The 17,746-nt window shown below is 49.5% G+C and overlaps 1 protein-coding gene across 1 annotated transcript in view; it reads left to right on the forward strand.

Annotated features, from left to right (window-relative positions):
* ACOX2 (acyl-CoA oxidase 2) overlaps nucleotides 1-17,746 on the forward strand; it is a 29,139-nt gene that overhangs the window by 5,874 nt on the left and 5,519 nt on the right. The window contains exons 6-13 of the mRNA XM_046647923.1: nucleotides 176-295; nucleotides 616-731; nucleotides 1,420-1,589; nucleotides 3,584-3,746; nucleotides 4,892-5,082; nucleotides 6,720-6,899; nucleotides 8,518-8,623; nucleotides 12,647-12,864. Coding sequence (XP_046503879.1) covers nucleotides 176-295; nucleotides 616-731; nucleotides 1,420-1,589; nucleotides 3,584-3,746; nucleotides 4,892-5,082; nucleotides 6,720-6,899; nucleotides 8,518-8,623; nucleotides 12,647-12,864 — 1,264 coding nt within the window. The remainder of the gene's footprint in view (nucleotides 1-175; nucleotides 296-615; nucleotides 732-1,419; nucleotides 1,590-3,583; nucleotides 3,747-4,891; nucleotides 5,083-6,719; nucleotides 6,900-8,517; nucleotides 8,624-12,646; nucleotides 12,865-17,746) is intronic.

Genomic DNA, 17,746 nt, shown 5'->3' on the forward strand with positions numbered 1-17,746 from the left:
TCATCCCAGCCTCACAGAGAGCCTTGCCCTTCCCCACACCACCACACTGGTCCTCCTAACCCATTACAGACTGGGCCCACATCCAGGTTCCGATGGAGAGGGTCAGCCATCTGCTCTGTACACCAGGGCCTCATGCCCAGGGATCACTCTGGGCCTCTCATCTCTCTGCCCTCAGTGGGACGGTCAGCCACCCATGCCCTGGTCCAGGCCCAGCTGATCTGCTCGGGAGCCCGGCAGGGCATTCACGCCTTTATAGTACCCATCCGGAGCCTCCAGGACCACACTCCACTGCCAGGTAAGCCCTTGCTGCTCCCTCCAGCCCCTGCCAGGAGGAAACCTTGCCAGGCCTCCCTGTCCCAGGGCCCTAGAGGTCCCTGGGAGAAGCTGGGACATGTCACCCTTGGGTCCAGTTGGACAGACCTGGTGCTAACTGACTGGGTGACTTTGAGCAAGATTCAGCACCTGTCTGACCTCAGCTTGGTCATCTGCAAAACAGGTGTAATGACCTCAGTGTCACAGGCTTCTGTGAGGCTCAGGTGAGCTAGAATGTGTGTGTGTGGTACCTGGCACACAGCAAGCGCTCGACTGAAGGACGCTCCCATCTCCATCTTCTAGGAATCACTGTTGGAGACATTGGGCCCAAGATGGGCCTTGACCATGTAGACAATGGCTTCCTGCAACTGGACCACGTGCGGGTCCCCAGGGAGAACATGCTGAGCCGCTTTGCACAGGTAGGGAGCCTGGGGAGGCTACAGGCCTGCCATGCCTGGAGAGGGGACAATGGCCCCCCGCAGACTGCTGCTGGCTCTTGGTCCTCTTCCACAGAGCTGAGTTTGGGGCACCTCCCACCCCACAGAGGCTCCCATAGACCTGGGTAAAACCCCAGCTTAGGAGCTGTGTGATCTTGGGCAAGTCACTTGGCCTTTCTGAGCCTCAGAGTTCTCACAGGTAAAGGCTCACCTCATGGGGTGGCAGAGCAATCATAGGGTAGGGTGGCAAGGTGATGTGAGAAGAAGAGGGATGAGGCAGAGAGGACAGTCCTATTTATCTGCAGTGAGGCCTAGACATAACCATCACTGAACAGACACCAGCTGAGTGCTGGAGAAAGTTCTGGAGGTCCCCATTTTGCCAAGCATAACCTTTAGCTGTGGATCGTAGGGAGACCCAGGGTGTCCCAGGAGAGGAGCTATGAACCAGGGCACTTGGGGCAGTGGCTGTTGAGCAACAAGCATGGATATGTTTCTGTTTTAACAATCAGTGTGGCCATACAACAGCATTCTGGCTGTTGGCCGGCTGTGTCTGCTCTGGGTGAGCAATTTGAGAACTGTGGTGCCCGCAGGGTGTGGAGGCCCACAGTTCTGGGGTGGGGCAGCCTAGAGAGCCTTGGCTCAGACCCAGTGCCCATCCTTGGTCCACCAGGTCTTGCCAGATGGCACCTACATCAAGCTCGGAACAGCACAGAGCAACTACCTTTCCATGGTGGTGACGCGGGTGGAGCTGTTACCGGGCATCACAGCCGAGCTGCAAAAGGCTTGTGTCATCGCCATTCGCTACTCCATCATTCGCCACCAGTCCCGGCTCCGGCCCAGGCAAGGCGCACCCAGAGGCCAACCACTGCAGACAGGGCTACCTCTCAGTCCCACAGAGCCTGCCGCCTGACACCACCCCCTCTGCCCGAGCAGGGTGCCGGGAGCATGCATTACACACCCCCGCCACACACACGTAGTCTCCTCAGACCTGGCCCATCTGGCCACATCTGTGAGGTCTCTACCTGGCTCCCTCTAACCTCGGCTGACCAGCTGGCCTGACCTGGGTCTGTCAATGTCCAGCCCCGTCGGGCTCTGTGATTGTGAGTCTTTGGCCCTGTACCACCAGACCTCAGTCTGTCCAAGTCCAACTGGGGTCTTGTGGCTGTGCCTGGCTGAGTAGGTCTGGGTCAGCCAGCTGCCAAGCAGCAGGTGACCGTGGCTCTTGAGTTTGTTCTGTCAAGGTGTGAGTGAGTGTGTCTGGCAAAGTCCAACTGTCACACCAGACCACATATGGCTGAAGTTGGTTTTGTCTAGCTGTGTCTGTCAACATCTGACTGTGGTATGTCCAAGTCTGGATCCACTCTGTTGTACGTGGCTGTGTCCAGCTAACGCTCCTTCCCCTCCATGGCACCGAAGAGCAAGGGCTAAGTGTACTCTCTGTTTTAACTAAGTGTACACAAACACACACACATGCATGCATGCACACATATGGACAGTTGCCCAATTCAGCAAATAAAAATACAGAACTGCCAGTTAAATTTGAATTTCAAGTAAACGACAAATAATTTTTTAGAATAAATATGTCCCAAATGGACTCCTCCAGGTTACAGCAAAATGGAGCCTGGGCACGTGGTGCCACAGAGCGGGCACAGGAAGAGAGGGTAGAGCTGGACACAGCATAACTGACTGAACTCATGGGGCTGAGCGGTGGGCTTCAACCTGGTAGTTCCTGTCTCAGTTCTGCTAAGTGACCCTGGGCACATCCTTTGGCCTCTCTGGGCCTCAGTTTTATTACTTTAAAAAGTGAAGAGTGAGATCACCAGGACTGGAACCTGAGAACCCCCAGTCCAAGAGCCTGGTGGTGTTTCATGCTGTGGACTCAAGGATCCAGAACTGTAATGCAAACGGACAGAGGGTCTGATGCCAGGCAGACCTGGGTGCCACACTCAGCTAGGCCACTTGCTGTCTGTTGGAGCTTAGGCTGGCCACCAGCCTCGTTGTTCCTGAGCTTCCTCATTGACAAAATGGACATGAGAGGAATGGTCTTTCAGGGCAGTGTTGAGGATGAAATGCAACAAAGCGTGCCAGGCCCTTAGCCCAGGGCCATTTTCTCTGGCAAACCACAGCACCCTCAGCCAGCCTGGGCTTCAGAATCGCAGGCTGAATCTTCTCCAGGGGACAGAGGCACTGAAAAGAAGGTGCTGCCGATGATGTCCTGTCCAGAGCCCAGTTTTCTGGATGGCAGAAGTGTCCCAAAGATGGTTATAATAGCCCATGTCCAGGGGAGGGGCTGCTGGCCCAACAAGGAGACCCAGGTTCCTCCCCATCGGCGGCCGTGGAGGCTTCTCACATTCACACCTTCTTTCAATGCACAGATAGTGACCATGGACCCCTCACACCCTCAGAGTTCTTAGGCTCAACGTGTTTCCCAGCACACAGCAAGAGCACCAGGGCAGCGAAAGGTCAAGGTTCAAATCATCAGGGGTACAGGGCCACAAGCCCTCACCCAAAATCCCTGGAACTAGAAGTGTTGGAATTCAGAGCTTTCCAGATTTCAGCAGGATAATAGGTGCATATGCTGTAATTTTATAAACGTCTCCCACAAGGGGCAGCACCCATCAGCCAACACATCAGTATTTCTGCAGTGCAATAAGTGGATATTCATGTGAGATGGGATTTCACAAGATTATCACAAGCCTCGTGTCGGTTCAGATCAAGTTTTGTAACGAGATATAAGAACTGTCAGTTCTTAAGGCTTTTATGGCACTAGGGATATGCGAAGGTGAATGTGGGATGTAGCAATCTTCTAAACCTTTCGCTTCTCTTCCCCACAGTGAGCCAGAGGCGAAAATCCTGGACTACCAGACGCAGCAGCAGACGCTCCTTCCTCAGCTGGCAACAGCCTATGCCTTCCATTTCCTGGCGAGAAGCCTCTTGGAATTCTTGCATGACTCCCACGATGCCATTCTGGACAGGGACTTCAGCCTCCTGCCTGAGGTCTCTGCTGTCTGCGGGGGGGCGGGAGCTGGGATGGGGTGGCTGAAATTGTTTGGCCCATGGGGAAACGGCCTGAGTCCTGCTTCCATGGGCTCCTTCGCTTTCCCCTTCCCCAGCCTTCCAACATCCCAGGGCAGCCAGGATGAACTGTACCCCGACACATAAATCCACCTGTCTGGCCCCCAAAAAGCTCCAAAAATGTTAGAGGAGATAATTACACATAGCATATGGAACACTGGTGCACCCATGCCTGATGTGCATTTAAAACCCAAAAAGCTCCAGAAACCAAAAGGCGTGTAGATCTCATTCAGTGACGCAGTTTGACCTGAACTGACCTGATTTATCCCGCTGAGTGTGAGTACATTTTGCAGCAGAAACATTAATGTGTTTGATCTCCGAGGCTGCCCCAGACTCCTCTAGGCATATTATATATCATCTACCTTAAATGTCCTGCTTCACTTTTCTGAAATTCAAAAAATAATCTGATTCCAAAACACATCTGGCCCAAAGGGTCTCAGATCAAGGACCGTGGGCTCACACGTACACTAAGAGTCAGTGTGTCTGGGCCCTGTGCTTTATAAGTGTTGCTTCTTTAGTCCTTGGACTGTACAGCAGGCACCACTGATAGCCTCATTTTACAGAAGAGGAAAGCAAAGTACAGAGAGGTTAAGGGACAGGACCTTCCTCCTGAGGACTTAAAAGTCTGAAGATGGTGAGGAGCTTTCAAGAACCAAAAACTCAAACCAGGCCTGCTGCCTGGCAGCTCCACCGACAACTCAAGACAGGGGCTTGATGATGGACATCCATCCTCACAGGCCAGCTCTCCAAAACCTCTGCTTGCCAGCAAAATCCATAATTCCTGGATGACGGTGAGCCCCATCCAAGAAACATCCTTTTTCCAAGATCCTGGAGACACTGGCCTGGACAGTTTTCTTGTGTCCTTATTGCTCCTACAGGTACATGGCCTCATTGTGTGAGTCACAGAACCTCTCTGAGTCTCAGCCTTCTCATTCATAGAGTTGTGAGCTGAGGAGATAATTCTGACTTCACAGAGTTGTGCTCAGCATACAGGAGGTGCTCAATGAGTGCATGGTTGTTACTGGAGGACCCCCTTACACCACCTCACCCCCTTCCTATTCTTGCAGCTTCACGCACTGAGTGCAGGTTTAAAGGCCATGGTGTCGGACTTCTGCACTTATGGGGCCGAGCTGTGCCGCAGGGCCTGCGGTGGACATGGCTACTCAAAGCTGAGCGGCCTGCCATCGCTGGTCACCAAAGTGACAGCCTCCTGCACCTTTGAGGGTGAGAACACCGTGCTTTACCTACAGATGGCCAGGTAAGCCCACGACTGGCCCAGGCCTCTGCCCAGCCCCTGGGAAACCCTGGGGGCTTCTACTTGGGCTGAAGCATCCGTCCGATGCCTATAGAGAGAGCAGACTTTGGGGAGCGCTGTTCAGGGACTGTCCAGCTCCCACAGTATGTCTCCAATCCATCCACTTCTCCCCAGATTCAATGCAGCTCCCAGCCAGGCCACTGTCCCCTCCTGCAGACAACAGCGTCAGTCTCCTCCCTGGTCTCCCGCTTCCTCCCTGCCCCACTCCAGTCCTCCACGGGCAGCCAGAGTGATCTTTTCAAAGCCTGGAGACAATCACATCTTTCCCTTGCTTAAAATTCTTCAACGGTTTCCCTCTGCTCATAGGAAAATGCCGCCCTCCACACTGTGGCCTCCAGGTCCTCGCCCTCTCCATCCTGTTCCCACACGCTCCTGCCTCTTCACTTCTGCCAGCCACACATTTCTTCTTTCCCACCACGGGGCCTTCGTACTCACTTCCCTCCCCCTAAAACTCTCTGCCCCCAATTTACTGTTGTACGGCCGGCTCCTTCTCATCCCTCAGGTCTCTGCTAAAATGACGCCTCCTTCAGATGCCCTCCCTGACCACTCAGTCTAGACTAACACCACCCTGGTCCTCCGTCTCAGCATTGTCCTTTCCCTTCGGAGTGGTTATCACAATCTGCACGTGTCTTTTTGTGTGTGACCGGGAGCTCCTTGAGGGCAGGCAGCCCACCCGCATTGCTCGCTGCTGTGTCCCTAGACTTAGCACAGGGCCTGCACAGGGGAGGCTGCCACGAGGGGCAGGAAGGAGTGGCTGAGGCGGCCTCCTCTCTCTCCTATGTCTGTGGGGGAGCGTGGCTGATGAGGCCTTTCACATTTACCTGTTCTCAGGTGGCTTCTCCATGCAGTTTACTGGCAAATATGCTATATAACATTTCTTAGAATTTTTTTTTAATATATAACTTTTATTGGGGATTTTTCAAATTACAAAATGAATACAGTAGCATGTATTAGACCCACTGTGCCAAGCCCTTGACATTCAGTTGGCACAAACCTCCTATCAGGTGAGCATTATCATCCCCATCTAGAGATGGAGAAACTGAGGCTGAGGGAGGTGAAGTAACTTCCACAGCATCACACAGGTCTCAGCAGAGCTGCATGGAAATCCACGGTCCTCTGAGCCCAGAGCCTGTAAGCGCTGGGTCATCACAAGGAAGCAGCTGAAGGTCACCTATAATCTTCCCACTCATCTTAGCGTTCTTGCATCTATTCTCCTTTTTGCAGCTAAGGAAGTTTTGATTTCCGCAGTCACTGTACGATCCATCATATATCCCTAAATCACATGATCCTAGGCCACAGAAAAGATTCTGTTTGCTCATATATCAAAGGGTTTACGTTCAGGATCTGAGAGTGCCCGCCCAGCCTCCACCACTTCAGCCTCGGGATGCACTTTTCTGAGGGTCCCACAGCAGGCTGGCTGGGGGTAGAGGACCGGGGCCAGAAACTGGGTGACCCTGGTTCTCCCACAGGGAGTATACGAGTGCATATCTCTGGGGGAGAGGGGTGCTGGGCTGTCCTGCAGCTCCTCACCCCCTCCCCTGCCCGCACCCCCCTCCCCTGCCCGCACCCCCACTCCGCAGGTTTTTGGTGAAGAGCTACCAGCGAACTCAGGTGTCCCTGGGCCCCACTCTGCAGAGGTCTCTCCCTCAGTCTGTTGCATACCTGACCGCACCTGACCTGGCCAGGTGTCCGGCCCAGAGGGCAGCCGACTTCCTCCACCCAGAGCTCTATACCATGGCCTGGGCACACGTGGCAGCCAGGTGAGCCAGAGCTGAGAAATCAGCCATCCCACCTGGGGACAGGCTCCTTCCCCCATGAAGGCCTTTGGGATTGGCTGGGTGGGCGTTCATGGATACTCTTCCCAAAACTACTCCCTTCCCCAGCCTCCTCAGTCCTCTCAGCTCCTGCCAGCATAGGCAGAGAGGAGGGGAAGTCACACCCATCAGCCATGGGCCACCATCGCTTCCCCATTCTGGTCAAGCCAGTAGAAGGACATCACCTCTCTGACCAGTGCAAGGGATTTTTAAAATCTTTAGGTTCTTATTGTGATTTGTAATACAAAGAATGTACTCATCTGTAAATACTATGAATGTATCAGGATGTAAATACCAATAAATAAAGTCGTACTCATAGGTTTGAAATATTCCACAATCTAAAAATAATTTCCAAAAATATGACCATATCAAGGGATAGAATTAGTTTATTTCCACGGTCTAGTAGGCTCCAAGGAACAAGGACAAGACCAGGGACTCATCCAGTCTGTCATTCAACAAATATTTTCAGGCACCAACTGTGTCAAGCATGTGCAAACATGCCAGGGGCTGGGAAGAAAGAGTCCTGGCCAAGCCGGACATCATCGCAAAAAAGACAGAGAGCTTTAATTACCTAAAAAGGAGACCTTCTGAACCCCTCCCCAACTAAATCACCAAAAATGACCTGGAAAAAATATTCAGTACATAAGAAGTCTTATATCCCAACCTGTGGTCCCAGGGATGGTTAGTAGTTATTTCAAGATCACAAGCAACTGGGGACGTTCATTTATTTATTCCACAAATACTTCTTAAGAGCCTACAATATGCCAGGCTCCATTCTAGGCACTAGGGATCTATCAACAAACCAGTCTGATAAAACACCTGGGCCTCAGAGAGCTAATTTTTTTTTTTGAGGAAGATTGGCCCTGAGCTAACATCTGCACCCATCTTCCTCTATTTTATATGTGGGACACCTGCCACAGCATGGCTTGATGAGCAGTGTGTAGGTCCGCACCCAGGATCCGAACCCACGAACCCCAGGCCACCGAAGCAGAGTACACGAACTTTACCACTATGCCACCAGGCCAGCCTGAAGAGCTAACATTTTAGTTGGAGGGAGGTGGAAGGGCAAAATAAGGCTGCTCAGGGTAACTAAAATGCCATTATATTGCTTTTTTCTTGGAACTCAGTGTGACATCTGCTTATCCATTCCCTGACAAAGCAAAATAAAAACTGTTTAATAAACAGTTTGTTTTGCACACAAATTCCAAGGGTCATGAGTGGAAGGGCAGGGAATAGAAACTAAAAGAACAAACATTAGCTAAATGGCAAACGACCATCTGAGTGGTTTAGAGGACAAGAATTGGTTTTCTTTTCTTTTTTAAGGTCCCCTCATTAACCAATTAGTTAAGCTCCCTGGGACTCAGGTTTCCCCATTTTAAATTGGGAATGCCCGCCCCTAAAAGGGTGAAAGAGATAATGTATATCAAGCACTTCTTTGTAACACATAAGTGGTCAATAAATGGGAATTACTTCTACTTCTGAGAGACCCCAGGCAGTCTGGGACCAAACTCCATCAATCTTCCCTCTCGGCCAAGAAACTGAACCTTTTTTCTTTGGCCTTCAGGCTCACAAAGGACTCAGTGCATCACATACAGACTCTGATGCGATCCGGGGCGGACGAGCACGAGGCCTGGAACAGAACCACTGTCATACACCTTCAGGCTGCTAAGGTGAGCTGCCCATCAGCTAAGCCGAAGGAGGCTGTTTTGTGCCTCAGCAGGCCACCCTGCTGGGAAAATCCAAGCTCTGCCATTATTCCCCAGCCCTGCTCAGCGGCTGCCCTCATTTCACTCCCAAGGCTTTAGTCCAGGGTATTTTAATTAAAGGACTTAACTCCAAAGCCATCTTGCTGGCGGCTCTTAGGGAAAAACGTAATGAGGCAGTGTTATTGGATTTGCTTCAGGTTGTTCAAATATTTCCTCCCAGAAAGAAAAGCAGGTCAAGTCTCCCCTTAGCCCCACAGGCAATCCTTAGATGTCGGATTCAATTTTCACTGTTTTGTGTTTGTACATAATTCACAGTCAGTCAGCAAATATTTGAGCACCCACTCAACACCAGGCATCGGGCTGTGTACCGGGGCCTCCACAGTGCCCATACACAGCTATGAACAAGGAAGCCCTGTGATGAGGAAATAGGGTTGCCATAGGACCCCAGAGCATGTATCAGGGAGTGAAGTGATCAGTTTCATTCTGGAAGGATCATGGAGGCTGCAGGAGGAGGAATGGACTGCAGGCTAGAGGCCAGTTAGGAGCAGGCAGCAGCAGTCTGGGCCAGGGCTGAGGGTGGTCCTGATCCTGAACTTGGCAGAAGGCATGGACAGAAGTGGGTAGATGCAGAGATATTAAGGGGGTAGAAGAAAGGGACAAGCTTCAGAGAGTAATGGCTGGGAAAGGGATAAGGATGACTCCTGAGTTCTAGCTTAGGCACCTGGGACTCTGACCCTACCTACAGCTGGAAAACCACGGTGATCACTTCAATCCTCATGCATCAGACCCTGAAAATGGCAGTCTTCACAAGGAGAGCCCTGAAGGTGTGTTTTGCAGTGTCCCTTGTGGGGCAGGCTGGGCATGAGCGCCACCTGGTGACCCACCACTTCCATCACACCAGTCAGGGCTGGTATTAACTCTGCCACCCTTGGTTCTGCTCAGTCCACTGCAGGGGCACTCCTGCTGTGCTACATGTCCTTTCAACACAAAGGGTGCGCTAAGGCTGTGTTCTCACCAGACTACTGAAAAAGGAACCACAGCCGCCCATTATCCATCCATCTTCCAAACCTATGCCCTGCCTTCCAATGGACCAGACACTGCTTGCCAGGGCCACACGCCATTTAACACGCACAGCCCTGGGAGGGAGAGCAGAGTAATCTCTGTTTTAAGGCTGAGGAAGTAGAACTCAGCGGGGTTTAGTCCCAGAGGTAGGAAATAATTGAGTTAAGATGCTTTGCTTTCCTTTCCCCCATGGATGCAAGCCGTGCCCTGGGGAAGCCACTGTGCCTGAGTGAAGGAAGGAGGTGAGCCCCACACTCTGGGGGAGGCCACAGCGGGAAGCCCAGCCAGCCTGCGGGAGAAGAGCAAGTGCGTGCAGTTTCCTGGGGACGGGGTGCCCAAGCTGAGTCTCCCAAGTCACAGGGCAGGGAAGTCTGCACTTTCTGAGCTTTGCGCTTTGGGAGGCCATCTACTCTACAGAAACCTCAAGCACCCAACCAGCTCCCATTTGGAAACCACAAATGTGCAGCAGAGAGTGACAGCCACTCAAGGGGGCAGGAACAGTGGCAGAGGGACGGACAAAAAACAGCGAACCCTGGCCTAAGTTCTGGTCCCAGCTCTGTGCATGACCTGTCGTGTGACCTCAGGCAGTGCTTCCCGCTCTGGGCTTTAACTTCCTGTCTGTAAAACAAAAGGTCACGGAAGAGCCCTTTGGGCGCTGGTCCCATAATCTCAGACCCTGCCCAGGAGAGATGTCAGTCCCCAGGACCACTGGGGCAAACGCTGGTACTCATCATAAGGCAGCTTCAGTCTCTGGTGACTTTGGCAACGCAGGGGAGCAGATAAGAGTACAGACTCTTAACTGGCCGGGAGCCGGACTGCCCTGCTTGGGTCTCATTGCTACCCTCTACCAGCCATGTGACCCCCGGCAAGGAACTTAATCTCTCCATGCCTCAGTCTCCTCATCTGCAAAATGGAGCTAATAATAGTACCTACCTTGTAGGATTATCATGAAGATTAAATGAGTTAATACATGTAAAACTTAGAGAGGCACCTAGCATATAAATGCTACACATCCCACCCCCACCCCCAAATGAGGCAGGAGACAAGATTTAAACCCACACACAGCAAAGTAAATAAAGTTCACTGTGTTGAAAGCATGATGCCAAGGTTTGGCTCAGGCTTTCCCCAGAGCCTGGAGGCCACCTTGTCTCCCCGGTCCTCATCCTGCTTTCCAAAGCAGAGACTTGGGCCTCCAGCAGCTCTTCACCACGCCTCTCCTCAACCAAGGGCCCTGAGAATTTAAGGATATGGCCCTCAGTTAGAACAGGGAAGCAGGGCCTAGCTGAAAAAAGCAAGTGTCCAGTTTTGCCAAACCGGGTCCAGTTTGAGCACCAAGGGCCACTGGACCCGGCAAGGATAACGGAGCACGGCTCCTCCTCTTCCACAGCCACGCAGCACGGCTGTGAGCACACCAGGTCCAGGGGGCAGAGTGGTGAGTGAGGTCTCCCTGGGAAAGGCAGATTCTTTGCAAGCGAGAAACCAGGTCAGTTCACTGACCCATTGAAGGCTCTGGTGGCACCACACAGAATAAAATCCCAACCTGTCATTCACAGCCCTTCATTACCTGGCTGCCGTCACCACCTCATCATACCCCAGTGCTCCAGCCTCAGTAAATTACCTGCAGCCTCGTGAAAATACAGCACTGTGCACACAAAGTTCCCTCTGCCTGCAGTGACCTTTCCCCCATTCCTTGTCCCCCTGGGAAACCCCTTTTGAACACTCAAAACACTCTAAGTCTTGCTACTTAAAGTCACTCCCAGCAGCATGGGCATCACCAGGAGCTTGTTAGAACGCAGAGATTCGCTATCCTGGAGTCTGCATTTGTCAGGATCCCCAGGTAATCTGTATGCAGGTAAAAATTTGAGACCTGTTTTATATGCTCTCTTTCCTCCTCCCCGGCCCCCATGGAACTCCTATATCCTACCTGATAAAAATAATTACGTGCATTTGTCTTGGGGAGAGGGGGAGTATTCAAAATACTTAACAACCACCAGGACAGAGCCATCAACCAATCAGAAAGGACTTCAGGGGCCAGCCCTGGTGGCCTAGTGATTAAGTTCGGTGCTCTCCTCTTCAGTGGCCTGGGCTCAGTTTCCGGGCATGGACCTACACCACTCATCTGTCAGTGGCAGGTGTTGTGGTGGCTCACATTCAAGAAGAAGAACACTGGCAGCAGATGTTAGCTCAGTAAAATCTTCCTCAGGGGAAAAAAAGGACTTCAGGCCTAAGGGAAGCAGGGTCCTGAAGGCCTCCTGCTGGTCGGCCATTAATGTATTAGCTGCTGGGCTGTAGGGAAGAGGGGGTCCCAAGGAAGGAACCTGGCTGGCAGAGAGCGCTCTCTCACTGGGTTGACGACAGTGGTCACTTACCAACTGGTTATTTTAACCACTGATGGAGCCGAACTATTGCATAAAAGCTAAACAGCCCAGCTTATCTCAAGGAGTTTACACTCCAGCTGGGATAAATTTCATGTACATCTTGAACCCCTACTTTCTGACGCCAAGGCGCACACAAACACACACACACACATAAACACATACACCACTGCCTTGAACACGGCAGACAATGAAGAGCTGGGTTCTTAAGAAAAGTGGTGCTATCCCCCAGGGTCCCAGGCCAGCCTCCAGTACTCCTGTACTCTTTCTCTCTACTTCCAAACCTACTTGAAACTACCCCAAACAAAATGAGGAAACTAAGGGCCAAGTTCCAGAGCCTGTCAGCCCCCAACACATGTGCATGCACACACACACTATCAAAAAGGCTCAGTGGACCCGCAGAGAGCTAGGAGAAAAGGCGGCTGCTCGTCAGCCCTCTGGCACACGCGGCCACAGCAAGCTTCCTCCAGTCGTCTTGCCAAGCTTCCAGGACGACTTCTGGAGGCAGAAACCAGAAGTCAGAGGCTAAGGCGTCTTCGTGTCTTTGTAGGCACACTGCTACTACGTCACCGTGAAGAGTTTTACAGAAGCTCTGGAGAAACTAGAGAGTGAACCAGCAGTGCGGCAGGTGCTCAGACGCCTGTGTGATCTCTATGCTCTTCATGGCATCCTGACTAACACGGGCGACTTTCTCCACGATGGCTTCCTGTCTGGGGCCCAAGTTGACATGGCGAGAACAGCCTATCTGGACCTGCTCCTCCTTGTCCGGTGAGTGGTGGCCCTCAAACCATGGTGATCATCAGAGAGTAACCCTAGACCCTTTCTTCAGACTCTAAAACCTCACTCATGGGGTCGGGCAAAAGCAGCAACAGCCACGGAGCGGTCTACACCCTCCGTTATTATACCAAAATAAAGCATTAGGAATTAATGAAAGAAAAAATGGAAAAAAACTAGAAATAAAAATGCTTAAGAATAAATTACCCACCAACCTCAACTGAACTCTTCAAGATTGTCAAGGAAATAGGAACAGTATCTAAGGAATATTAATAAAACGAAGCATACTACATATTAATAATATGTATTGATATTAAAATTGAGTCTTAATCATAGCTAGTATTTAAGAGGCACTTCTGTGTGCCAGGCACTATACAAAAAGCTTTTACCTACATCATCTCGTTTAATCCTTACAGCCTTTTGAAGTGGATATTACTAAGCTCCCCATTTTACTGAGGAGGAAATACAGGTTTAGGGGAGTTGAGTAACTTGCCCAAGGTCACACAATTATCTGGAGGAGGAGCTGGTACAACCTGGGCCTGTCTGACCCCAGAGCATGGGCCCTTAGGCTATATGTTAAGGTTAAGGTTGGGTTATTGTTTATTTCAAATATATCCTTGTCTTTGTTGAATGTACTTAAGCAAACTCTTATCAAGTTGACTAAACTTACTTTAATCCTCTCTCAGCTTCAAGATGAACAGTTTTTTAAACCCAGGAATTCACATACTGATTTGTAAAACAGCAATACAAACAGTTTTCAGATGCAGCCTTAATGCAGTGCAGTTTAGGGTCTGACACGCTAATGTAATGCTTTCACCCCGTTAGTTTACATAGAATCTAAAGGATCACTTGAAAAACATTCCAAACCAAAGCCCCAACCTGACCAAGGTACTGGAAGAAACAGAAATTAAAACAATACAAATTAGTCACCATTGTCCATAAGATGAAAAGTGGGCTAACCTGAGAATAGCCTTTTTTGAGAAAATACGATGCCTGTTGTTTGGGGGCAGGGAGTGGGGGTAACACATGCATGTGACCTTTCCCCCAGAACCTCCAATAGTTCACATTATCAGCAAGACTAAGAAAAGAAAAAGGAAAAATATGTGAAATATTTAAGAATATCTACGACAGTGGTTAAAAAAAAAAAACTAGGCTAAATTCTTTTTACTTCTACCAATATGCAATGTTACATAACATTTATAATTACACATAAGCACCTAACAGACAGTTGGTGGTCAGTAAATGTTTGTTTAATTAAATCATCAAAAATTGTCAAAAACACATTTGATACAATTGTGCCTCGGGTATTAAACGTTCCCTAATATAGAGACTGCAGTGGTAGACACCACTAACAGCATAATTGAATATTGCACAGTTCAAGCCCAAGTGTATCTAACTTTCTAAAATGCTTGGCATTTAAAAGCACGTGAAGACAATAGCATTCTAGCCTTGATTGGCAGTGACAATGAAACATAAAAGATCCCCTTTACCTTATAAGCATTATTTTTTATCTGCAACAGCATTTGAGTGCTTGCCTCGGCTCCAGAGACTTACAGTTCAAGACGAGACAGACAGCAGTGACGCAAGCAGACAACTGAGGCTCACATCCAATCCACAAACTGATTACTCACATTATGGTTCCTAAGTGGCCTTCCTTCTGCTGCAGGGGACCTAGGCGTAACAGACACTGTGCTTTAACAGTTCTGTGTTACAAGTCCCTCCCTTGATTACGCAGTATCGCCCTCAGATTTCTGAGATGACAAATGGTGGGAAGCACACTATTCTGAGTGACACTAAGAACCAGCTCTCTGGGTAATGGCAATTAACTGACCCCAACAGTGTTTAGTTGTAGAAGTGGTCAGCAAATCCCAGCTGGGGGGCTTCCCAGTAAAGATGACAGATGGAATATATGCACTGACTTTTGTTCCCTCCTGAAATCCTACTAAAACATCAGCAAGTGGATTGAAATGTTTAAAAAGACATAAACCCACAGAGAAAAAGAGAACAGGAGGGGAAACATGAGAAAAGTAGATGGACAAACAGTGACTTAGCAGACCTGAGGAAACTGAATCTAAACCGGAAGTAGGAAAAGCCAAGAAGCAACCGCGTTACACCAAAGAACCCCAAGAACTAGCAGCACTGTGTACCTCTGGCAATGGGGGCGAAGGGAGACTGACAGGATGGGTGAAAGGTCTATTTCTGAAGGAGCTGACTCCTCAGTTCCCCTCCTTCTCTTTGGGTAGTTCTAAGACTTTGCTTGAGCCCACCCTGGCAGAAGGGTAAACGCAGGATCTGTGGACTAGGGAATATCAGGCATAGGAGAGGATGAGGCTGCCCTATGGAAAACAGGGGTTTGAACTAGTGTTCATAGGCCAAATGCTGACAGCCCCCTCCCTCAGCCCTCTTTTCCCACTGCTTCCAAGCCAGTCAAGCCAGGCCAGTACCCTGCAGGAAGATGATAACATGACTCTCTGGAGACTCTGACCACACCAAAGGAGAGAGAGCTAAAGATGCTGACACCAGGGTCCCCCAGCCTGCAGGGAACCCCGCCCTGACAAGCACCCAGACTTCTAATCAGCTAGTTAATGCCCTACTCTTAGCTGTGATCAGACATCAGGAACCAGCAGACACCTGAGGAAAGCCTCTGACATAAAAGAGACCAAAACAAGCAAGAGCGAGGCACCTCGGAGGACACAGGAGAATCTGCAGGGAGAAGAAAACTTTGTTAAAAGATCAGTAATATCCTCAAAAGTTAAGAGGAGATGTTGCAACCACAAAACAAGAATGTCATTTCTTAAAAAGTAATATTCAGAGAAGAAAAATGGGCTTTATGAAATCAAAAAATGATAGTGGAAATGAAAAACTCAATTGAAGAATTGGAAGATAAAGTTGCAGAAATCTTGCAGAAAGAAGGCAAAAAATAGGACAGAAAAAATACAAATAGGAGGAGAACTGATCCTAAGTCTCCATCATCTGAAAAACAGGGCTAGAAAGAGCAAAGAGAAGAGCAAATCATTAACAAGGTAATTCAAGAAAATATTCCTCAAATGAATGACATGCATTTCAGATTGAAAGGCCACAAATGCTTACAGACTAGAGGAGAGGAGACACACACACACACACACAAGAAGTCAAACATGCAGTGCACGAAACGGTAATAAACGCTATGAAGGACAGCAGAGAAGGGGGGCTGCAGTTTTAAACAGGTCAGAGAAGGCCTCCCAGGAAGGAAAGATCTGAAGTGGGGGTGGTGAGAGGAGCCGTGTGGTTGGCTGGGAAAAGAACATTCCAGGCAGAGAATAAGTATAAACGTCAGAGGTCAGAGAGTGCTTGGCACGTCCATCCAGGGAAGAGGTCACAGAAGCCAGAGTGGCGTGACTGAGGTGGAGAATGAGAGCACAGGTCAGAGAGTTTACAGTGTACAGGGAGGGGAAAGGGGGCGGGGGGATCATTGCAAAGACTAGACTTTGGCTTTTACTTTGGGCAAGAATAAGAGGGTTGTGAGCAGAGGATAGTCACAATCTGACGTAATCTGATGTATCTTTCTAAAGGATCACCCCAGCTACCATAGTAAGAAGTGACTGGGGAGGGGGGAAAAGGGAAAAGCAGGGTGACCAGTTAGGAGGCTTCCGCAACAATCAGGTGAGAGATGGCGGTGGACTGGACCAAGGTGATAGCCCTGGAGGTGGTGAGAAATGGTCAAAGTTTGGATGTGTTTTGAAGATGGAACAGGATTTGTTGACAGATTAGATATGGGGTGTAAGAGACAGAGGAGTTCAGGTTTTTGGCCAGAACAGAGTTGCCATTTACTGTAAACGGGGAAGACTACAGGAGGGCCAGGTTTGAACAGGGTGGACAGGAGAAGGTTAGAAGATCAAGAGTTTGGTTTTGAATACGTTAAGTTTGAAGAGCCTGTTAGAAACCCAAGTACAGATGTTAATAAGCAGGTGAGTGAGACTGGAGATAAATGTGGAAGTCATTGGCATGTGGCTGATATTTAAAGCCATAAGAAAGATGATAACACAAGGAGTGAGGGTATGAAAAGGCCCAAGTAGTGAGTCTTGGGACCCTCCAAAAATGATGAGGAGGTGACCTTGACAAGAGCTATTTCAGTGGAGTGGTGGGAGTGAAAACCTGAATGGACCCAGTTCAAGAGAGAATGGGTGGAGGAGACTGGAAATAGCAAGCACAAACAAGCACAACACTTTCAAGGAGTTCTGTCATAAAGGGGAGCCAAGACGTGGGGTAGATGATGGAGAGGGAAACAGAGCCAAAAGCTTGTTTCTAAGGTGGGAGAAGCAACAGCCAGTTTGTATACTGATGGAAACGATCCAATAGAGAGGGATATTTTGACAGTGTAGGGGAAAGGCAGGAGAATTTCTGGAACATTGTTCTCCAGTAGGCAAGAAGGGAGGCATCTAGTGGACAAGGAGGAATCAGCCTGAGCTGGGAGCCTGGACAGTTTCCTGTACTAAAAGAGAAAGCACTGTATGTGTCAATCCATGGAGGGATGGGGGGGACTTGCGGAAATGCTCTTATCACTTCTATTTTATCAGTGAAATAGGATGCAAAGTTATCTAGGTAAAAGAGACGAGGAGGTGGGGAGTGTAGATTTGAGGAAGAAAGAGGTGTGAAATAATCGTCTAAGAGAATGAAAGAGTAAATGAATTGGAGTAATGTAATATGATTGCTGGGCATGAACCCTTATTACACCAGTCAGTATTGGTTTTTCCAGCCACATATAGCTACAACAGTGATGGCACAAAGTCGGTGGCAAATTGGAGATAACGAGGAATTGGATTTTGCTAAACAAGTATGACAGTAGAAAGTAAGAAAAGTTGTTGAACACATTTTTGAGGGAGTGAATATAATAGAC

Source organism: Equus quagga, chromosome 1, assembly GCF_021613505.1.
Source record: "Equus quagga isolate Etosha38 chromosome 1, UCLA_HA_Equagga_1.0, whole genome shotgun sequence".
Classification (NCBI taxonomy): domain Eukaryota; kingdom Metazoa; phylum Chordata; class Mammalia; order Perissodactyla; family Equidae; genus Equus; species Equus quagga.